The following is a 23,664-nucleotide window of genomic DNA, read 5'->3' on the forward strand; positions in this document are numbered from 1 at the left end:
ATTATATGTCAACTTTAAATTTAAAAATTAAAAGTATAAAGCATTTGTCTTCCCTCTCCTGTATGAACTGGACCATAGAGTAACCTAATAGTTGATGGGGGAAGCTTCTCTTTATAAAAGCATTCTAGCTAATAAGTGAAGAAGGAATGATAAGAGTATCATCATTAATAGTTAAAGCATTTAGGCCGGACGTGGTGGCTCATGCCTGTAATCCCAGCACTTTGGGAGGCCATGGTGGGCGGATCACCTGAGGTCAGGAGTTTGAGACCAGACTGGCCAACATGGTGAAACCCGGTCTCTACTAAAAATACAAAAATTAGCTGGGCATGGTGACAGGAGCCTGTAATCCCAGCTACCTGAGAGGCGGAGGCAGGCGAATCGCTTGAACCTGGGAGGCAGAGGTTGCAGTGAGCCAAGATTGTGCCATTGCCCTCCAACCTGGGTGACAGAGCAAGACTCCATCTCAAAAAAAATAAATAAATAAAATAAATAAATAAATAAAGCATTTCTCAGTGACAAAAACGAGATATAATCAGATATTAAGTACCTTATGATAAACAATTTCACTGGTGAAGTAGTCTTGCAAAAAGAGAAAAGAACACAAACCTAATTAAGCTTTTGGTTCTACCTACCAATTTATAGGAGATATACGGGACAGGAAACATGTTAAAGGACGCCATAGGGATGCAGTCTGCAAAATTCAAACTTTGGGAAGCTGACCTTACTTCAACAAATTGTAGTAATAAAAATGGAGATTTAAATTAAACTTTAGGCTGGGTGTGGTGGCTCACCCCTGTAATCCCAGCACTTTGAGAGGCTGAGGCAGGTGGATCACTTGAGATCAGGAGTTTGAGACCAGCCTGGCCAAGATGGTGAAACCCCATCTCTACTAAAAATACAAAAGAAAAAAAAAAGCTGGGTGCCTATAATCCCAGCTACTCAGGAGGCTGAGGCAGGAGAATTGCCTGAACTTGGGAGGAGGAGGTTGCAGTGAGCCAGGATTGTGCCACTGCACTCCAGCCTGGGCGACAGAGTGAGTGACACTCCACCTCCAAAAATAAATAAATAAATAAATAAACTTTTAAAGGATTAAAAGAAAGAGAGGCACATTGACAAATTATATGGGTCTTATTTGGATCCTGACTCGATGAGAAATTGGACCACTGAATGGAATTATTATTATTATTTTTTTGAGACAGGGTCTTACTCTGTCGCCCAGGCTGGAGTGCAGTGGTGTGATCTTGGCTCACTGCAACTTTCACCTCCCGGGCTCAAGGGATTCACTTGCCTCAGCTTCCAGAGTAGGTGGGACTACAGGCATGCGCCATCACGCCCGGCTAACTTTTTGTATTTTTAGTAGAGACGGGGTTTTGCCATGTTGCCCAGGTCTTAAACTCCTGAGCTAAGGCAGTCGGCCTGCCTCGGCCTCCCAAAGTGCTAGGATTACAGGCATGAGCCACTACGCCCAGCCGATATTTAATATGAAGGAATTGCTGTCTTTTTTTGTTTGTTTGTTAAGTATGATAATGGTATTGTGGTTAGGTTGGGAGGAAAAAGCTTCTTGTGTTGTCCCTGAGATACATACTGAAACATTTTCGAATGGAATATGTCTGAGTTTTGCTTCAAAATGATCTGCGAAGAGGGGGAGTAAGTTGGAATATAGATTAAATAAGATCAAACATGATATATGAATTGTTGAAAATGGATAATGGAGACTTGGGTGTTCCTCTATTTTTGTATGTGTTTAGACGTTTCTATTATAAAGTTTAAAAGTTTTTGGAGTGGACATCTATCACTATAGACAATCTAAATTAAATGCATCACACTGTTTACTACAGAGTTGTCATCTAAGTGAAGATGAAGTGTTCTTTATTTTTTTTGAGACAGTCTCACTCTGTTGCCCAGGCTAGAGTGCAGTGGCACGATCTCAGCTCACTGCAGCCTCCGCCTCCCAGGTTCAAGCAGTTCTCCTGCCTCAGCCTCCCGAGTAGCTGGGATTACAGGTGTTAGCCACCATGCCTGGCTAATTTTTTTTTTTTTAGTAGAGACGCGATTTCGCCATGTTGGCCAGGCTGGTCTTGAACCCCGGGCCTCAAGTGATCTGCCCGCCTTGGCCTCCCAAAGTGCTGGGATTACAGGCAAGAGCCAGCGCGCCCAGCAGATGAAGTGTTCTTTATCAATCTTTAATAAACATATTCAGTGTCTTAATCAAATACCTTTTTGGTGTTTTTTTTTTTTTTTCTTTTTTCTTTTTTTTTTGGAGATACAGTCTTGCTCTGTTGCCCAGGCTGGAGTGCAGTGGCATGATCTTGGCCCACTGTAACCTCTGCTTCTCGGGTTCAAGCCATTCTCATGCCTCAGCCTCCCGAGTAGCTGGGACTACAGTTGCACATCACCACACCTGGGTAATTTTTGTGTTTTTAGTAGAGGTGGAGTTTCACCATGTTGGCCAGGCTGGTCTTGAACTCCTGACCTCAAGTGGTCCGCCTGCCTTGGCCTCCCAAAGTGTTGGGATTACAGGTGTGAGCCACTGCACCCGGCTGATGTTTTGATTAAAGTTTACATTTACCATCCTGTAGGAGTATCTTTCTTGATCAGTGGTTCTCTTCCTTGGTTACGCATGAGGAGCTTATAAAAGATCTGGATATCCTGACTCTATCTTCAGAGGGTCTGATTTAACTGGCCTGTGATAGAGCCTAGGTACCTTTTCTAGGAGGTAAATTCTTAATATACTGCCAGGGTTGAGAATCACTGCTCTAGACAACATGACAGCTATTTGAATGACACCGTTTAATGGTTAGTTAGTATTTCCTTGAAGTATTGTATTTTACTGTATATACAGCGCTAATTGCATGTCTTAATAAGGTCTTGCTGAGCATGTAGTTCTATGCATACAACTGAGGTATGTATTTTCCTTTTCAGTAAGAGTTTGCTGCCTCTTTTGCCACTATTTTTTCAGAAGAGTTAAACTGGTGTAATTGTGAATAAAATAGGGCCAATCATTAGAAGTATTCAGTTTAATGAAATTGGAGCAGGCCCATTTTAAATTTTTCTGTTCAGGACCCATTTTGCTCCTGAGAACATGAGGCATGAGAAGTTACTTTGATAATAATGAGGTTTGTAAAAGTAATGAGAAGGCACTAAATAAATCATTGGTTTATTAAAATGAAATGTAATTGAAACTCTGCAAGGACCTTGGAGTAAAAAAACTGTAATTGGGAAGTTGATCTGGTGAAATCCTAACTTGCTGTGAGTAACTAACTGTCCTGAAATTTTTAGGCTGTCACCCTTGACCCAAACTTTCTGGATGCTTATATCAATTTAGGAAATGTCTTGAAAGAGGCACGCATTTTTGACAGGTGAGAGAATGTTCTGTTTAATAAATTTTCTTGAATCTTTGTTGTATTGACACTTGATAGTTTGGACCGAAATGATGACAATAGTCAATTGAAACACATTTGCCTTTTCTAGTACGTTGTTCCCTGCCCATGTCTGCTGTGTTGCCTTTTATTTATAGGTGTTCATTGCCTGAGTTTTTGTTGTTGGCTTTCCTCAAAGCCATTATCCTTCTCATTGGGAGTTCAGTTGAAATTTTTTAATTGTAAAATGGTTGAAGTGGTTTTTTCTTAGACTAAATTATTCCTTTGACCTGATTTAGAAAGCACAGTAAATCCTGACTTTTAACTTTTTGTTGTTGTTGTGAAAGGACAGCCTATTTTTTATGTGGGAGTACAAAATTTCTCACTGTAAAGACACATTTTATAAAGGTATGATTTTGGTTTGAGGTTAAAATATAATACAGCATGAATTATGTAATTACAAAGACTTGATATATTTTGATATAGTACAGCTTGAATGAGTTGTAACAAGCCATCCATTAAGAATGAGTTACATTTTGTGTGTGTGTGTGTGTGTTCATTTACAGAGCTGTGGCAGCTTACCTTCGTGCCCTAAGTTTGAGTCCGAATCATGCAGTGGTGCATGGCAACCTGGCTTGTGTATACTATGAGCAAGGCCTGATAGATCTGGCAATAGACACCTACAGGCGGGCTATCGAACTACAACCACATTTCCCTGATGCTTACTGCAACTTAGCCAATGCTCTCAAAGAGAAGGGCAGTGTAAGGATTTTTACTCATTCTATTTGTTATCTGGTAGGATTAAGAGTCTTTTCTGGCCAGGTGTGGCGGCTCACACTTGTAATGCCAGCACTTTGGGAGGCTGAGATGGGAGGATTGCTTGAGCCTAGGGTTTCGAGACCAGCCTAGGCAACATGACGAAACCCTGTCTCTACAAGAAATACAAAAATTAACTGGGCATGGTGGTGTGCACCTGTAGTCCCAGCTTCTTGGGAGGCCGAGGTGGGAGGATCGATTGAGTCCTGGGAGGTTGAAGCTGCAGTGAGCCGTGATTGTGCCACAGCACTCCAGCCTGGGCAACAGAAGACTCTGTCTCAGAAAATCACAAAAACCGAAAAACAGCAAAAAATGAAAGTCTTTTGTACAAGTATTGAGATGGTATATTGGTTTACTTTAGAGTTTTGGTTGAGGGTAAGAATACCAAAAAATATCAATTTTCTGTAGCATTACCAGCCATTAGGCTTAATTAAGCAATTATTAGAATAGTATCAGTGGAGGCTTTATGATTCTCTACAGTTTTTGAAGACTTTGTTTTGTTTTCTAGGTTGCCGAAGCAGAAGATTGTTATAATACAGCTCTCCGTCTGTGTCCCACCCATGCAGACTCTCTGAATAACCTAGCCAATATCAAACGAGAACAGGGAAACATTGAAGAGGCAGTTCGCTTGTATCGTAAAGCATTAGAAGTATGTGAGGGTGGCGTAGCTGGGTATTTAGCGTGATAGTAGAGGGAAAGCAGTTAAGTTTACCATCATCCACCTCTTTTGTAAAAATAGTGGTTGAATCATTTACAAGAGGATTATTCATTGAAATAGTAATTGAGTACCTAAGGTATGATGTGAGGCCCTATGTGACATTCCAGAAAATCCCTGCATTCAGAGTTCATTATTCTGTGGATAAGATCTGTACAAAACAATTAAACATTAACCCACAGTTCAAGAGAAGTTACTGATAAGTATATAATCTTAGTGCCTGATGGCTGTATGGTAGTGGTTAGTAGATACGGTAGGAGTTTAGCAGAGAGAGATCTCAGTGGTGTTGGAGTCAGGTGGTCAGGATAAACTAAGAGCAGAAGAGGTGTACCTCATTATGTTTGAAACAAGAAGAGGTATAAAATAGAGGAAGAGGTAGAATTTGAGAATGAATAGACTTGGAAAAGGTAGAGACAAGTTTAGGGATGTAAACGTACTTGAGCAAAGTTCTTAAGGTTGTGGTGAATTATTACTGCTGCTTTAGCAGATTTTTTAACCTCAGTTATGATCTTGACTCTTTATAGGTCTTCCCAGAGTTTGCTGCTGCTCATTCAAATTTAGCAAGTGTACTGCAGCAGCAGGGAAAACTGCAGGAAGCTCTGATGCATTATAAGGAGGCTATTCGGTAAGAGACACTAACAGCCTTATTTTTAAAATTATTCTTAATTTTAAAATGTTTGACATTTGGCACATTGCAGATGCTAAAATGGCTTTAAATAACAACAGAATAAGTTAGCATTACAGTGGGTTAAAGATTTTTGTATTGGAGAAATAAAACCTTGGGCTTCTCTTTTAGAATCAGTCCTACCTTTGCTGATGCCTACTCTAATATGGGAAACACTCTAAAGGAGATGCAGGATGTTCAGGGAGCCTTGCAGTGTTATACGCGTGCCATCCAAATTAATCCTGCCTTTGCAGATGCGCATAGCAATCTGGCTTCCATTCATAAGGTACTACTGTTTATTATAATATGTGCAATTTAACACCTAAAATTTAAGTTTTGGAAACTTTTTACCATCCTGCTTTATTTATTTTCCAGGATTCAGGGAATATTCCAGAGGCTATAGCTTCTTACCGCACGGCTCTGAAACTTAAGCCTGATTTTCCTGATGCTTATTGTAACTTGGCTCATTGCCTGCAGGTAAAGAATAAGAGGCCGGTAATTGGCTCTCAGTGTTGTAATAGCTTTTTAATTGTTATGTACCATAAGAATCCAAGCCTGACTGGAAATAGTATTTTTAATAGGCTATCTGACATTACTTTAGGCCAAAGACATACCAAATATTAAATCCTGGGATAGGGCTTTCTGGATAATAACTTCTTTTTGCTTTCTCTAGATTGTCTGTGATTGGACAGACTATGATGAACGAATGAAGAAGTTGGTCAGTATTGTGGCTGACCAGTTAGAGAAGAATAGGTTGCCTTCTGTGCATCCTCATCATAGTATGCTATATCCTCTTTCTCATGGCTTCAGGAAGGCTATTGCTGAGAGGCATGGCAACCTGTGCTTAGATAAGGTGTGATTCTTTTCTTTTAATCTTTTTGTTGTAAACTAAAACACAAATACAGAAAACTGTGCAAATCAAATCTGTGGATTAATGAATGATTATAAAATGAACACCACCCAAATTGAGAAATAAAACTTGTGAGCCACTTCAGAACCCCTTCCATTGTGTCCTGAGTATAACCCCCTGTACTTCCTAAGATGGAATCCTTAACTCCTTCACTTAAACACTAACAATAGACTGATGGTACTGTCCTTTAACTTGAAAGCCATAATTTTTTTTTCTTTTATCTTTTTTTTTCTTTTATCTTTTTTTTTTTTTTTCTTGTTTTTGAGACAGGGTCTTGCTCTGTTGCCCAGGCTGGAGTGCAGCGGTGTGATTATGGCTCACTGCAGCCTCGACCTCCCTGAGCTTAGGTGATCATCCCACCTCAGCCTCCCGAGTAGCTGGGACTACAGGCGCATGCCACCACACCTAATTTTGTATTTTTTGTAGAGATGGGGTTTTGCTATATTGCCCAAGCTGGTCTCGAACCTCTGGGCTCAAGCGATCTGCCCACCTTGCCCTGCCAAAGTGCTGGGATTATGGGTGTGAGCCACCGTGCCTGGCAAGCCATCATGTTTAATGGAGTGCTTGGTATTTTGTATTCACCTTTGAGAATTAGAGCACTACTTGATCAAGGATTGGATCAAGGGTTGGATGATAGATTGGAGTGCTAGGTGTGCTTTTTTTTTTTTTTAATTTTGAGACAGAGTCTCTCTCTTTCACCCAGACTGCAGTGCGGTGGTGCCATCTCAGCTCACTGCAACCTCTGTCTCCCAGGTTAAAGCAATTCTTGTGCCTCAGCCTCCCGAGTAGGTAGGATTACAGGTGTGTGCCACCATGCCCGGCTAATTTTTGTATTTTTAGTAGAGATGGGGCTTTGCCATGCTAGGCTGGTCTCGAACTCCTGACCCCAGGTGATCCGCCTGCCTCAGCCTCCCAAAGTGCTGGGATTATAGGCATGAGTCACTGCCCCCGGCCATAATTTTGTTTTTAGAAAATGTTTCCCCATAGAATTTTCTAAAATGCTGGAGGGTTTATCATGCTCTGTCCATACTGCTTCATACCTACAAGTTTTAGATTTGCTCACACTTTTTTTTTTGAGACAGGGTCTTGCTCTGTTGCCCTGGCTGGAGTGCGGCTCACTGCAACCTCCACCTCCTGGGTTCAGGCGATTCTCCCACTTCAGCCTCCCAGGTAGCTGGGACTACAAGCACGTGTCACCATGCCCAGCTAATTTTTGTGGGTTTTTTTTTTTTCAGTAGAGACGGGATTTCACTGTGTTGGCCAGGCTGGTCTCAAACTCCTGACCTCAAGTGATCTGCCTCCTTGGCTTCCCAGAGTGCTGGGATTTGCTTGTGCTTTATAGATTTCAGGAGCACGTCAAAGTATGAAGCATATTACATGAAGTGCTGAGGTTGCATCTCTCTGGCAATATTAACTAAATGCTCTGGGCAGACCTTTTTCAACAGGTGTGAGGTTTTGGTTGGTGTGTTTTTCGTCAGTTTTCCTAGATGAAAATATATGTGTAGATTTTACTAACAAGCATTGGATTCTGTTGATAGATTAATGTACTTCATAAACCACCATATGAACATCCAAAAGACTTGAAGCTCAGTGATGGTCGGCTGCGTGTAGGATATGTGAGTTCCGACTTTGGGAATCATCCTACTTCTCACCTCATGCAGTCTATTCCAGGCATGCACAATCCTGATAAATTTGAGGTAAGACTAGTGTTTCTCTAGAATCACTATTTGTTTAAAAAAGAAAAAAACCCACAATGTTGGTTTGTCATGAGGCATGGAAACCCAGTGTCTTTTGGAAAGATTTGAGCCAATGCTATTAAATATGCCATGTACTGCCTTTCAGGTGTTCTGTTATGCCCTGAGCCCAGATGATGGCACAAACTTCCGAGTGAAGGTGATGGCAGAAGCCAATCATTTCATTGATCTTTCTCAGGTAGATAAAACTCTCATACTTTAACTTTTTATTTTGAGCAAGTTTAAATAAAACTATTAACATGTAGTTTATTTTTTGATGATAGGTATTAAATGCTGTAGTACCACATATAGGCAATTGTGTTGATCTTATTTCCTTGGTCATTTATGTTAAATCAGCATGCCTTTTTCCGAGGTTGCAAATGAAACAGAAATGTGTTATGCTTGTGCTTGGACATACAACTTTTGTGGAGATTGAGCCGGCACTTGTGACAGAAGATACTTAATAAATATTAACAAAATGGTGACTTGGGAGAAGAATAAATAGGTCTTTTAAAGAAAATAGGGCCAGGTGTGGTTGCTCACGCCTGTAATCCCAGCACTTTGGGAGGCCGAGGTGGGCGGATCACGAGGTCAGGAGATGAGACCATCTTGACCAACGTGGTGAAACCCCGTCTCTACTAAAACACAAAAAATTAGCTGGGTGTGATGGTGCATGCCTGTAATCCCAGCTACTTGGGAGGCTGAGGCAGGGGAATCGCTTGAACCCAGGAGGCGGAGGTTGCGGTAAGCTGAGATTGCACCACTGCACTCCAGCCTGGTGACAGAGCAAGACTCTGTCTCAAAAAAGAAAAAGAAAATAGATGAACTATGGTTCATCAGTTTCCATGGGCCTTTGCCTTTGGTTATCTTTATATCTGTATTTGTTCTATTGTTGTATCCTCTAGGAGCATAAGTTTTATGATAAATTAAGATTGAAACCTGTGGGGGAATTAATTTGCTGAGTATGTAGGCTACAGTTTTTTCTTTGTAGACTCTATTAGCCACTTTGACTGATAGAGATAATATACTCTACATAGTGTTTGTGTACACACATGTATGTATGTACATACGCATGCAGGTATGGTATGTATGCATATATGTAAAAATATATGTATATACATATGAATCACTGAAGTCCTAGCAGAAAGATTTTGAGACTTCTCATTTAATAAATAGTATGTACCAACAAATTTTGCAATATAGCTGTTGCTTCAAAAGTTTGTCTGGCCATTTTTGATATACAGTTAGACTCTTTGTGACCAAGAAGCATCCCTCTTTCTATCTCTGAGACCTTCAGGGAGTCACTGCTGATTGACTACAGTCTAAACTCTTCAGCATAGCTTTTGTAACCTTTCTCTGTTTGCCACAACTTTGTCAATACTTTAACCCACCATTCTACATCATGTATACCTTATGTCAAATAGAAGTGAATTACCTTTTTTTTTTTTTTTTTTTTTTTGAGATGGAGACAGGCTGGAATGCAGTGGCACGATCTCGGCTCACTGCAACCTCCACCTCCCAGGTTCAAACGATTCTCTTGCCTCAGCCTCCCGAGTAGCTGAGATTACAGGCGCCTGCCACCACACCCAGCTAATTTTTGTATTTTTAGTAGAGACGGGGGGGTCTCACCACATTGGCCAGGCTGGTCTCGAACTCCTGACCTCAGATGATCCACCCGCCTCGGCCTCCCAAAGGTCTGGGATTACAGGTGTGAGCCACCATGCCTGGCCTACTCACCATTTTCTAAACTCCCTCACACTTTACTCTAGTTCTTCATTCATACTGTTCTCTACTGAGATTGTATTCTGTTAAACTCCTTCAAACTCCTATTCGTCTTTGAAGACCTATTTCAAATACCAGTTCTAGGCTGGGTGCAGTGGCTCATGTGTATAATCCTTTGGGACAATGAGGTGGGAGGATTGCTTGAGGCCATCATGGGCAACATAGTGAGACCCTGTCCCTACCAAAAAAAAAAAAGATTACAAATTTCAAATACCAATTTCTCTATGAAATGTTGTTACTCATACATTCAATCTAGAAGTGAACTCTCCTTCCTCTGTGTTCTGTTTCTCTAATGCTTTGGGCCCATTTTAATGGCAGTTAACCATATTTGTGCCCGAATTAATATAGTTAATTTGTGTTCTTACCACTTTTCCATCTGGGAATCTGAATTATGTTAAATGCCATTAAAACTAATGGAATTGATCTGAGATTATACATAGTGAGTTCTTATTTTCTATTCTGTAGATTCCATGCAATGGAAAAGCAGCTGATCGCATCCATCAGGATGGAATTCATATCCTTGTAAATATGAATGGCTATACCAAGGGTGCTCGAAATGAGCTCTTTGCTCTCAGGCCAGCTCCTATTCAGGTAAACAAATTAACAGTCATCACTTATAACATGTATTTGGCTAAGAAGACAGTGATGTGCTGCTTTTCCTCCCTCTGGTTAACTGATATTTGAAACTGTAGGGCAGACATACTTTTTAATTTTTTTAAGTTGTTGAGATGCGCAGGAAAAAAAGAGTGTAGAGCACAATGCTTATAGGTACATGTATATAGAGACATGCAGTTCATGGTTGGCTATGAACAGTTACTCTGTCTTGCAAATTTGAAGAACATTTTAGCATTTTGAAAGTTAGTCTAAAATGCAGGCTGGGTACAGTGGCTCACGCCTGTAATCCCAGCACTTTGGGATGCTGAGGCAGGAGGATCACTTGAAACCAGGAGTTTGAGACCTGCCTGGGCAACAAAGCAAAACACCCTATCTCTACAAAAAATTTAAAAATTAGCCGAAGTGGTGGTATGCCCCTGTGATCTCAGCTATTCGGGAGGCTAAAGTGGAAGGATTGCTCAAGCCTAGGAGTTTGAGGCTGCAGTGAACTATCACTGTGCCACTGCACTCCAGCCCCGGCGACAGAGTGAGAGTCTCTCTTAAAGAACTACTTCATTGCTTTCGACTAAAGAAGTCAGCCTTGCTGTGCCTGTAGCAAGGCCAGTAATCCTGGCTACTCTGGAGGCTGAGGCAGGATTGCTTGAGCCCAGGAGTTCGAGGCTGTAGTGATCTACGATTGCACCACTGTACTCCAGCCTAGGGAACAGAGTGAGATCCTGTCTCTAAAAAAGAGTTAGACCTCCTTGTTCATTTACTTATTTAATTTTGGCACCTTTAGGTTCCTTTTTAAAAAACCATTTTATTGAGGTACAGTTGACATACAAAAAGTTGTACATATTTAATGTGTATGACTTGATGAATTTAGAGATAAGTATCCTGATGAAAGTTCTTAATCAGTTTTCGATCTGATTTTTTTAAGGCAATGTGGCTGGGATACCCTGGGACGAGTGGTGCACTTTTCATGGATTATATTATCACTGATCAGGAAACTTCACCAGCTGAAGTTGCTGAGCAGTATTCTGAGAAATTGGCTTATATGCCCCATACTTTTTTTATTGGTGATCATGCTAATATGTTCCCTCACCTGAAGGTAGGTATGAAACAGCGCTATGGGGGAATTTCAAAGAACTGTAGCTTTTTATTTCCTTGCTATTGTCTATGTAAGTCCTAAAAGACATGTCTGAAACTATTTTTTCCATTAGAAAAAAGCAGTCATCGATTTTAAGTCCAATGGACACATTTATGACAATCGGATAGTTCTGAATGGCATTGACCTCAAAGCATTTCTTGATAGTCTACCAGATGTGAAAATCGTCAAGGTCAGAACCTAGTCAATATTGTCATTGAAATACAGTTAACTGCATTCACGATCTTTTTCGTAATCATGAATTTTTTTGTTTTAGATGAAGTGTCCTGATGGAGGAGACAATGCAGACAGCAGTAACACAGCTCTTAATATGCCTGTTATTCCTATGAATACTATTGCAGAAGCAGTTATTGAAATGATTAACAGAGGACAGATTCAAATAACAATTAATGGATTCAGTATTAGCAATGGACTGGCAACTACTCAGGTGAGAAGATAATACAACATTATATGTCCCACCAAGTATGCATTTATTTCCCTTAAACCTCATCATAACTCTAGGAGGCAAGTATCATTATTACCATTTTATAGATGAGGAAATGAGTTCGTGGAAATGTGCATCTTATGTAGGTGTGTCTGATTTTAAAAGTCTCCTGGATTCAGCCAGCAGATTATTACTTACTGAGAAACTTCTGTGTTAATATCTTGTTATTCCCTGCCTGTGGCTTTACTGTCTTATATAATGAACTGTCTGTATATACCATACAGTTTCTTGCTTCTGTAAACCCATCCTTTCCCTAGCTAAATCCTACTCAGACGTTCAGTTCAGACAGCTCTTCCAGGAATCCATTTCCGTACTTACCGCTAACGTCTCCATCCCTACTTCATTGGTACCTGTCTTTTATACCTCTGTAATGTTTGGAATATATCATTACATACAGCACAACAGATGATAATTCCCTGTGTTTGTATCCTCTACTGAATTGAATTACTGATGTCTTAATCACAGTAATGTAGTATGTACTCAATAAATAATACATTGCATGCCTAAATAAGTAGCTCTATCAAGAGAGTGTAAGGCAAAGATCTCTGACCTCTAGAGGTCATAGATGTCCTTGCACACCTGTAATAGTTATATAACAATGTAAGGCAGTACTCAAATATGAGAATTGCAAGATAAAACTAATTATGTGTGTAGAAACTCAGAAACAGTGATGATCAGTGTGAAGAGAGACACTCTTGGGAGAAGAGACCATTTGGAGGAGTAATTTAACCTTGAGGAGTGGATGTGATTTAGAAAAGGACATTTCGTTCATGAAGAAAAGAGTGATCAAAAGCTGTTGGATTGTTAATAGGATTTTGAGATCTTTTTTGGTTAGAGCAAGAAGTTTCATAGTGCAGTCTCCCCCAAATTAAGATAATGCTGCAACGGTTTGCCTCTTCTTAAACTTCATATATCGTGAATATTTTCTCATGGTTTGGTGACTTTTAATGGTTAGACCATTTTGGATCTTACGGATTGAAATATTGGACTCTTTTTGCCTTTAAATATAACCATCATCTTTTCCTTGTTTTAGATCAACAATAAGGCTGCAACTGGAGAGGAGGTTCCCCGTACCATTATTGTAACCACCCGTTCTCAGTATGGGTTACCAGAAGATGCCATTGTATACTGTAACTTTAATCAGCTGTATAAAATTGACCCTTCTACTTTGCAGATGTGGGCAAATGTGAGTATGCATAGACTTATTGTTACCATCTTAGAGACTAATAAAGATTTTGTATCTAGAGCTTCTTGCTGAAGATTGTCCTTCCACTCCCATTTAGGAGCTGTTCTGCTCATTTCTTTTTAAAATTTTTTTTTGGCTGATCGCGGTGGCTCACGCCTGTAATCCCAGCACTTTGGGAGGCCGGTGCAGGTGGATTACCTGAGGTCAGGAGCTTGAGACCAGCTTGACCAACATTCTGAAACCCCGTCTCTATTAAAAATACCAACAAATTAGCTGGACGTGGTGGTGGGCACCTGTAATCCCAGCTACTCGGGAGGCTGAGACAGGAGAATCACTTGAACCCGGGAGGCAGAGGTTGCAGTGAGCCGAAATCATGCTGTTGCACTCCAGCCTGGGCAACAAGAGCAAAACTCTGTCTCAAAAAAAAATTTTTTTTTAAATACTTTTTAAAAAATGTATTTTATTTATTTACATGTGACTCAACTGGGTTATGCTCTTTTTTTAAAAAACAGAATCTCGCTCTGTTGTTCAGGCTGGAGTGTAGTGGTGTGATCTTGCCTCATGGCAACCTTTGCATCCCAGGTTCAAGTGATTCTTGTGCCTCAGCCTTGCAAGTAGCTGGGATTACAGGCATGTGCCACCATGTCTGGGTAATTTTTTTTTGTATTTTTAGTAGAGACGGGGTTTCACCATGTTGGCCAGGCTGGACTCGAACTCCTGGCCTCAAGAGGTCTGCCCACCTTGGCCTCCCAAAGTGCTAGAATTACATGTGTGAGCCACCGCGCCTGGCCTTGTGCTCATTTATAATCTTCAAGAGATGTAGTTTTTCAGGCATTTTTGGTTTCTCCTTCCAGTGTCTAAATAGGACATTGTGAACCTTTTAAATTTACATATTCAAAGCATTCTTCTGTCTAAAGGGTCAGCAAACTTTTTCTTAAAGGGCCAGATGGTAAATATTTTCAGTTTTGTGGTCATGCTGTTTCACATCTACTCAGCTTTGCCGTTGTGGCACGAAAATAACCATAGGCATTTTGTAAATGATGAGTGTGGCTGTGTTCCAATAAAATTTTATTTATGCGAACTGTCAGTATGTCAGATTTGGCTCACAGGCTGTGTAGTTCGCCAACCCCTGGTCTAAACTGATAGCATATGCTGTCATGTACATCCACCCATTTTTAACATTCTTGTAGTATTGTAGAGTTACAACCAAGAAGGAGTCGATCTATACATAAATCTCTCAGTTCATCAGATAGGTTTGCATAAGTGGGATACCGCATAGCTGTAACTGGCTCTTAATCCATAGAACTAAAATAAAATGGCATGTTTTGCCTTTAGGTAGTCTGGAGATAATTCCTTGGTTAATTTTTTCCCCGATACCTGTTTTGTTTTATGTTCAGAGGAGAGGGGAGGATAGAAGAGAAGAGGAAGCAGATGAGTACAGGTCTACTGTCCTTAATCCTTACTTCCTGATGTTCACAAAAACTCTGAAAATCAAAAGCTTTTTCATAAGTGTGTGGCAAATTTGTTTGGCAGCAAAACTACCTGAACTAACCCATTAGGGTATGTATTAGTCCGTTCTCATGCTGCTATAAAGGACTGCCCGAGATTGGGTAATTTATAAAGGAAAGGGGTTTAAATTGACTCACAGTTCCCGTGGCTATGGAGGCCTCAGGAAACTTAACAGTCATGGTGGAAAAGGGAGCAAACGTCCTTCTTCGCATGATGGCAGGAAGAAGTGCTGAGCAAAAGGGGGAGAAGCCCCTTATAAAACCATCAGCTCTTGTGAGTACACACTCTCTATCACGCGAACAGCAGCATTGGGAATAACTGCCCCCATGATTCAGTTACCTACCACTGGGTCCCTCCCATGACACATGGGGCTTATGGGAACTACAGTTCAAGAAGAGAGATTTGGGTGGGGACACAGTCAAACTATGTCAAGATATTTGTAGTCTTTTTTTTATTCCATTTAATATGACTATTCCTGCATCTCAATGCAGAGGCACTAATATGTTTGTTTATACGAAGTTGCTGCTGAGCGTTTTATGTAATAACACACACACACACACACACACACACACACACACACACAGTACTACTTTTTTTGAAATCTGAAATATTCTGAATTTGGAAGTTCATCTGTTCTCATAGCTTTCAGAGAAAGGGATTTTGAACTTAAAAATGTACATAGAGTAGATATAAATCTAAATCAGGAGTTGGCAAACTATGACCTGTGGGTCAAATCCAGCCCACTGCTTGTTTTTGTAAATAAAATTTTATGGACACATAGCCATGCCTACTTGTTTACACATTGTCTGTGGCTGCTTTCAAGCTACAACAGAAGAGCTGAGCAGCTATGACAGTCCGTGTAGCCACAGAGCCAAAAATATTTGCCATCTGGCCCTTTACAGAAAAGACCGATTTATATTAGGCAAATAAAGTTAGGCAAGTGTGAGGTAACTTTCTTGGTTGTATCATAGTGGGGGATTTGAAATTTGGAATGCAAAATTCCTCTCTCTCAACAAAACCCACTGCCTCTGTCAATTCCCACAGGAGGTAGCTGCCTCAGATTTTGCCAATTAGTAATTTGTTTTGTCTTCCAACATCGGTCTCCTCTCTTTCTTTGAACTCACTCTGAGGACAGCTAAGCAGAAGAGGGATAATTCAATTGATCTAATTCATCTCTGTGAAGGAAAGACTTAAGTTCACAGCAGGCTTCTATCTGGATGGAAAGAATAGAGTGTGGTAGAATTATTAGAGATCTCTGGGAGTCTTTGTTGAAAAAGGCAAATCTGCTATTAATAATTATTCTTATTTTCCCTATTTTAGATTCTGAAGCGTGTTCCCAATAGTGTACTCTGGCTGTTGCGTTTTCCAGCAGTAGGAGAGCCGAATATTCAACAGTATGCACAAAACATGGGCCTGCCCCAGAACCGTATCATTTTTTCACCTGTTGCTCCTAAAGAGGAACATGTCAGGAGAGGCCAGCTGGCTGATGTCTGCTTGGACACTCCACTCTGTAATGGGCACACCACAGGGATGGATGTCCTCTGGGCAGGGACCCCCATGGTGACTATGCCAGGTAAGTTGCTGATAAATCACTGGAGTCTTCCTTGTTCTTTTGAAAATCTCCTTTAGGGGAGAAACTTCCAAGTGAAGTTATATATACTAGGAGCAACATTAAAGGCAAGGTGATAGAAAGTGAGACTTGTTCTCACTTAATTCTCTTCATCTGCATTGTGTGGAGGCTTAACATAAATAATGTTAACTCTATGCTGTTTTACGTTCTCAGATGTGCAGTTGTTATCTTTTGTATTTCAGGAGAGACTCTTGCTTCTCGAGTTGCAGCTTCCCAGCTTACTTGCTTAGGCTGTCTTGAGCTTATTGCTAAAAACAGACAAGAGTATGAAGACATAGCTGTGAAGCTGGGAACTGATCTAGAATAGTAAGTAAACTTTTCCTTGAACAAATTATTTGGTAAAGTAGAGAGAATATAGCTGTTATAAAATGAAGCCATAAAATAAGTGTAATATAAAATAGGTGAACTAGTTGTATGCCCTCTGGATGGGAGAAGTACTTTCTAAACTCTTAGAAATGAAGTAATCAATAGGTTTTACCATGTGAAAAGTAAATGACTGAATAAAAAATATTCAAGAAAATTAAAAGGCAAATGAGGGGGAAAAAACTTTAGTCTCAGATATCAAAGTATTAATTGCCTGGCTATGTAAAGACTGCAGAACATTTAAATTTTAAATCCCCTAGTAGGAAAGTAAAAATGGAAATGACGAGACACCTTGCTAAAGTGGAAATACAAAAGGTTAACAGGAAAGTGTTTCAGGCTCTGTAGTAGAAATGCCAATTAAAATTATACTGAGGCTAGGTGTGGTGGCTCATGCCTATAATCCCAGCACTTTGGGAGGCCGAGGCGGGCGGATCACTTGAGATCAGGAGTTTGAGACCAGCCTGGCCAACATGGTGAAACCCCGTCTCTGCTAAAAACACAAAAATTAGTTGGGTGTGGTGGCGTGTTCCTCTAGTCCCAGCTACTCAGGAGGCTGAGGCAGGAGAATCTCTTAAACCCGGGAGGCAGAGGTTGCAGTGAGCCAAGATCGCACCATTGCACTCCAGCCTGGGTGACAGAGCGAGACTCTTATCTCAAAAAAACCACACACACAAAAAAATCCTAAGGGTATATCCATTATTTGCCTATACAATAGAAAAATTTTTTGTATCAATGAGGGAGCATTGAGGACTAGCCTTTTCATGCATTGGTGAATAAATTGGTACAGCCCTTCCTCAGAGTTTTTAGAGCCTTAAAAGTTAGATCTTTGGGCCTGGCACGGTGGCTCACACCTGTAATCCCATCACTTTGGGGAGGCTGAGGTGGGCGAATTACGAGGTCAGGAGATCGAGACCATCCTGGCTAACATGGTGAAACCCCATCTCTACTAAAAAATACAAAAAATGAGCCGGGCGTGGTGGCGGGCGCCTGTAGTCCCAACTACTCGGGAGGCTGAGGCAGGAGAATGGCGTGAACCCAGGAAGCGGAGCTTGCAGTGAGCTGAGATCGTGTCACTGCACTCCAGCCTGGGTGACAGAGCGAGACTCCATTTCAAAAAAAAAAAAAAAAAAAAAAAAAAGTTAGATCTTTGACCCTAATGCTGTCACGTCTTCACTGCAGTCAGTGTAAGAAATAAAAACAGCATAACTTAAATGCCTGAAAATGAGTAGGAATTACAGTGGTGATGCTTAGATGAGTGAGGATTTATTCATACAATAAACCAGTATTTCTTTCATTATTTTATTTTTTTTGAGATAGGATTTTACTCTGTTGCCTAGGGCTGGAATGCAGTGGTGCGATCTTGGCTAACTGCAGCCTTGACGTCCTGGGCTCAGGATGTCCCGGGCTCAGGACGTCCCACCTCAGCCACCTGAGTAGCAGGGACTATAGGTACATGCCACCATGCCCCATGCCTGGCTCATTTTTAAATTTTTTTTGTAGAGGTGAAGGCTCAGTATGTTGGCCAGGCTGGGTATTTCTGTTTTCTTTTCTTTTTTTCCTGGACAGAGTCTCGCTCTGTTGCCCAGGCTGGAGTGCAGTGGCGTGATCTCGGCTAACTGCAACCTCTGCCTCCTGGGTTCAAGCGATTCTCCTGCCTCAGCCTCCCGAGTAGCTGGGATTACAGACGCCCACTACCACACCTGGCTAATTTTCTGTATTTTTAGTAGAGGCTGGGTTTCACTGTGTTGGCCAGGCTGATCTCGAACTCCTGACCTCGTGATCCACCCACCTCGGCCTCCCAGAGCGCTGAGATTACAGGCATAAGCCATCGTGCCCAGCGGGTATTTCTTAAATGAGGTTTTTCTTTCGGTATAATGGGTGATTTTTTTTTCTTTGTGTATTTCTGAGAAGCAGCATATTACATAGAAATTAAAGAAATACACTTTTTGAGTCAGACTACCTGAGTGAACCCAAGCTCTCTACTTACGAGCTTTGTGACTTTGGGCAAGTAAATCTCTGTGTTGTGCCTTGGTTTCTTCTGCAAAATGGAGCATAATCTTAGTACCTACTTTGCAGAGATGATGTGAGGATTAAAAAAAACATTCCATGTAAAGTACTTAGAATAGTTCTTGGTATCTGGTAAACATTCAGCAGATGTTAGCTACTTACTATTTTCAGAATTTCCTCCGTAGAACATCACATATGTCTAAGAAAAGTGAGAAATTTGAGCCTAGACATTATAAAAAAATAAGATTCATGTCCATTAGCCCAGAGATAACTATAGTAAAAAATGTAGTGTGTTTTATTTTCAGACAGGGTCTCACTCTGTTACCCAGGCTGGAGTGCGGTGGCATGATCACGACTCACTGCAACCTCTGCCTCCTGGGATCGAGTGATCCTCCCACCTTAGCCTTCCTAGTAGCTGGGACTACAGGCACATGCCACCATGCCTGGCTTTTTTTATTTTTTATTTTTTAATATTTTGTGGAGACAGGGTCTCACCAATGTTGCCCAGGCTGGTAACTCCTGGGCTTAAGCAGTCCACCCGCCTTGGCCTCCCAAAGTGGTGGGATTAGAGGTGCGTGAGACACTGCACCCAGCCTGTAGTGCATTTTAAAATTTTTATTAGACTCTTTGGAACTTAGTTTGGTTCATACAATACTTTTCCCCAACATTTTTGTTGTGAAAATTTTTAATTTTATAATAAACACATCTATACCTACTGTTTAGAATCTGCCATTAGCATTTTACTGTTCTTGCTTTATTACATATCTATTCATCCATTTATTCCCTTTATTCATCTGCCAATCCACCTTATTTGACACATTTTGAAATAAATTGCAGACATCAGTACACTTCTCTTTAAATACTTAAGAATGGCTATCATTAACTGGAGTTAAGTATACATATATTTTTTTGAGACAGGGTCTCCCTCTGTTGCCCAGGCTGGAGTACAGTGATATGATCTCCGCTCACTGCAACCTCCGCCTCCCGGGCTCGAGCAATCTTCCCCTTAACCTCCTGAGTAGCTGGAACTACAGGCATGAGCCACCACACCTAGCTAATTTTTGTAATTTTAGTAGAGGCAGGGTTTCGACAGGTTGCCCAGGCTGGTCTCAAACTCCTGACCTCAAGTGATCCACCTGCTTCAGCCTCCCAAAGTGTTGGGATTACAGGCGTGAGCCACTGCGCCTGGCCATTTTTTTCTTTTGAGGCAGAATTCATATACAGTGAAATACACAAATATTCAGTGAGTTTTGAGAAATAACTTTTTTTTTTTTTTTTTAGACGGAGTCTCACTGTGTCACCCAAGTTGGAGTGCAGTGGCACAATCTCTGCTCACTGCAACCTCTGCCTCCTGGGTTCAAGCAATTCTCCTGCCTCAGCCTCTTGAGAAGCTGGGATTACAGGCATGTGCCACCACACCTGGCTAAGTTTTCATGTTTTTAGTAGAGACAGGGTTTCACTGTGTTAGCCAGGATAGTCTTGATCTCCTGACCTTGTGATCCGCCCGCCTCGGCCTCCCAAAGTGCTGGGATTACAGGTGTGAGCCACCGTGCCCAACCGAGAAATACCTTTGTAACCCAAACTCCTATGAAGACAACATTATCACTCCAGAGAGATTCTTCATGCTCCTTTTCAGTCAGTCTTTTTCACCAACCCCCAGAGACAACCACTGTTCTGGAGTGTTTTTTTCCCTTCCATAAATTAGTTTTGCTTTTCTAGAATTTTATCCAAATGGAACTATGTCAATATGCACTCTGAAGGCTTCTTTCAGCAAGTTTATTTTGCTGAGTGGTATTTCACTGTGTGTATGTACTCCAGTTTATTTTCCTATTGACATAGAATTTAAAAAAAAATGAGTGCACAGGTCTTTCTCTTTGGAGGGTAGCATTAATATGGACATGGTTGTAGTGAGACCAACAGATATGCACAACCATTTTACTTCTTCTGTCACAACAAACATTAAAACAAAGTTGAGCATGGTGGCTCATGTCTATAATCCCAGCGCTTTGAGAGGCTGAGGGAGGAGGATTGCTTGAGCCCAGGCGTTCGAGACCAGCCCAGGAGTTCGAGACCAGCCTGGACAACATGGCGAGACCCCATCTCTACAAAAAATACAAAAATAGCTGAGTGTGGTGGTGCGTGCCTGTAGTCTCAGCTTCTCGGGAGGCTGAGGCAGGAGGATTGCTTGAGCCAAGGAGGTTGAGGCTGCAGTGAGCTGTCATCGTGCCATTGCACTCCAGCCTGGGCAACAGAGTGAGACTCTATTTCAAAAATTAGAAGAAAATAAATAAAAATTATTGCTTTTAAAAATGCATGAAAATGTTCTGGCTTCTGGTTCTAAAGTATTTAGCTCTTCATCTAAGAATAATCTCATGAAAAATAATATATTCAAAAGGGAAGTAGAAATCTTTTCCCCCGTGTTTCCTGAAGAATCAATTACTTTTTTATTTCTGAACAGAACCATACTCTTGGTGATATTAGCAATTTTTAAAAATCTGAACAACTCAGTTCAGGTACAAGTGGAAAATTATGACAGTAGACTTGCTGTATTTGTCTTCCCCTTGAGTGGTTTCCTATTTCATTAAAATAACCATAAATTGAATACTTCATCTTATATTTATGCTTTAACTTTTGTAAATGATGCTTCAATGAATATCTTTGCATGGTCCTGTATGTTTTTGCATCTGATTATTTCTTTTTAATAGATTTAAAAGTGTTAGTGTTAGGCCAGAGGGTTATGAACATTGAAGGTTAATACATACATTGCTAAATTGCTTACCAAAAAGCTAAGCAGTTTATGTTCTAACAGTACATAGGAATAGTCATGTGCCATTGTCAATTCTTGTTATTTTAAAGGTAGAAATAAAACGAAATGGGGAATGCGTGGTATCCCTTGGATGTACTTGTTTAGGAAAGAACTAAGTTTTTTCAGAGTACATGGAGTTGAGCTCATTTCAGTGATAGCATTATGTAAGCTGTGACCCTTCCCTTTTTAACAGGAAGCCAATCAGGAAATGAGACAGCGTAAAGTTTGGTCATGGATTTTTTGCCACAAAGGGAACTAGGTATTTATAGGGTGTGTTTCTGAGTTTTCTGCCCTGATTTGTAAACTGGTTTCTTGTTTTTTATTACTCAGCCTGAAGAAAATTCGTGGCAAAGTCTGGAAACAAAGAATATCTAGCCCTCTGTTCAACACCAAACAATACACAATGGAACTAGAGCGGCTCTATCTACAGATGTGGGAGCATTATGCAGCTGGCAACAAACCTGACCACATGATTAAGCCTGTTGAAGTCACTGAGTCAGCATAAATAAAGACTGCACAGGAGAATTACCCCTATACCTGAGCCTCAACCTTCTGGGGGAAAGGGAACTAGATAACATACTTCTTACTTGTCTGTACAGTACCTTGTTGCAGATGGGTGATATATAATGGTAATAGAATAGCACAGCCAGACTTGCTTCCTGCATGGTAGGGAGAGACACAAGAGATGGGAAACTGCTGTTCCACAAGGAATCTCCGTAGAATTTTGCAGCGACCAGATGGTGCATAGGTCAGGAAGGTCTGATCTCCCTTGGTCTCTTCCATGGGATGGTTAGTGTGGAGGGGAGATATAGATTGTCCGGCCGCTTTGTGATTCCATGGATTGATTCAGTCTTCTGGATTAACTTTTTTCTTTATATTTTGGGTACTGGAGCTTTTAAAAATGTTTGGTTTCAGGTATTTTTATTCATGTGAAGTGTATATGATTCTCTTGAGATAAGGTTTTAAGCTAAAATGTTACTCCCTGTTTTAGTTTCTGAACTCTGACAGATCGACAGGGACTTTGCTGGTGTAGTCTTTTTATAGGTTTTATAAACCACTTGAGCCTATATCAGTCGTTTTAGTGTCTGACCTAATGTTTGGAGCTATCAGTGCTTTGTTGATTTAGATGATGACTCAAGATTTTTTCTGGTCCATTTCCCATTTCCTTCTCTTCCCTGACCCCCATACCCCCACCCTTAAAATTCTCCTGTAACTCAACTAACAAAATCAAGTCTGATTCAAAACATCCTAGGGTGTTTCTCTTAAACACGCCATCTGGTGCCAAATGAAAATTTTTAGGAGTGATGACTAATTATCAAGGGCACAGTTGTGGTACTGTCATTGATAATAATATAGTTTTTTTTTTTTTTTTTTGGCCTAATTTTGACCTGTTTCACCAGTGTTTTACCCTTGACTGCCCCTTCTATGCTGCTTCCAAAAGTGATAGTGTGTGTAAGATTTTTACCTTCCTTTCTAAAGTTTTTTTTTTTTTTTCTTAAAGTGAGTCCTGTTCTTCCTATTTCTTTCAGCAGAAATGAAATCCCAGGTAAGTATAAGTATTCAAGTATTTGATCAGTAAGTCACAGTTATCTCCAGTGCATTAAATAACCTTCATCAAGAAACAGGTTATAGGTAAAATCTCTGAAGGACCATCTGTGTATTCAAGTAATTATATTTTAGATAATAACTGTCTTCTGGACTTGGTCTTGAAGTCTGTACAGATTCAGCCTCAATAGTAGCAAACTGCACTGCTATTTGGTTTGGAGTACAAATTAGACTTATAGTCCTCCTGGAACTTGAGTTATTAAAGTCATAGGAATAAAATTATGGGATCTCAACAGAGTCGAGGGTTTGAGGCTTAAACAAGCCAACATATGAATATATGTTTTGTCTCGCTGTACTGCACTTACGCTATCCAGTCGCAGGTAATTTTTTGTC

General features: G+C 40.7%; 1 protein-coding gene across 2 annotated transcripts in view; it reads left to right on the forward strand.

The window, feature by feature from the left end:
* Window positions 1-22,793, forward strand: part of OGT (O-linked N-acetylglucosamine (GlcNAc) transferase) — a 41,055-nt gene extending 18,262 nt beyond the window's left edge. For both annotated transcript variants that reach the window (XM_015127666.3, XM_015127667.3), the window contains exons 6-22: window positions 3,280-3,359; window positions 3,926-4,121; window positions 4,684-4,824; window positions 5,415-5,515; window positions 5,687-5,840; window positions 5,930-6,031; window positions 6,228-6,407; window positions 8,003-8,161; window positions 8,307-8,396; window positions 10,445-10,570; window positions 11,514-11,684; window positions 11,797-11,913; window positions 11,998-12,168; window positions 13,259-13,411; window positions 16,241-16,493; window positions 16,733-16,856; window positions 22,057-22,793. In XM_015127666.3, the coding sequence (XP_014983152.1) occupies window positions 3,280-3,359; window positions 3,926-4,121; window positions 4,684-4,824; window positions 5,415-5,515; window positions 5,687-5,840; window positions 5,930-6,031; window positions 6,228-6,407; window positions 8,003-8,161; window positions 8,307-8,396; window positions 10,445-10,570; window positions 11,514-11,684; window positions 11,797-11,913; window positions 11,998-12,168; window positions 13,259-13,411; window positions 16,241-16,493; window positions 16,733-16,856; window positions 22,057-22,231 (2,493 nt within the window). In that variant the 3' untranslated portion in view covers window positions 22,232-22,793. The remainder of the gene's footprint in view (window positions 1-3,279; window positions 3,360-3,925; window positions 4,122-4,683; window positions 4,825-5,414; window positions 5,516-5,686; window positions 5,841-5,929; window positions 6,032-6,227; window positions 6,408-8,002; window positions 8,162-8,306; window positions 8,397-10,444; window positions 10,571-11,513; window positions 11,685-11,796; window positions 11,914-11,997; window positions 12,169-13,258; window positions 13,412-16,240; window positions 16,494-16,732; window positions 16,857-22,056) is intronic.
* Window positions 22,794-23,664: the final 871 nt, after the last annotated feature.

The sequence above is a fragment of the Macaca mulatta genome, chromosome X (assembly GCF_049350105.2).
Source record: "Macaca mulatta isolate MMU2019108-1 chromosome X, T2T-MMU8v2.0, whole genome shotgun sequence".
Lineage (NCBI taxonomy): Eukaryota > Metazoa > Chordata > Mammalia > Primates > Cercopithecidae > Macaca > Macaca mulatta.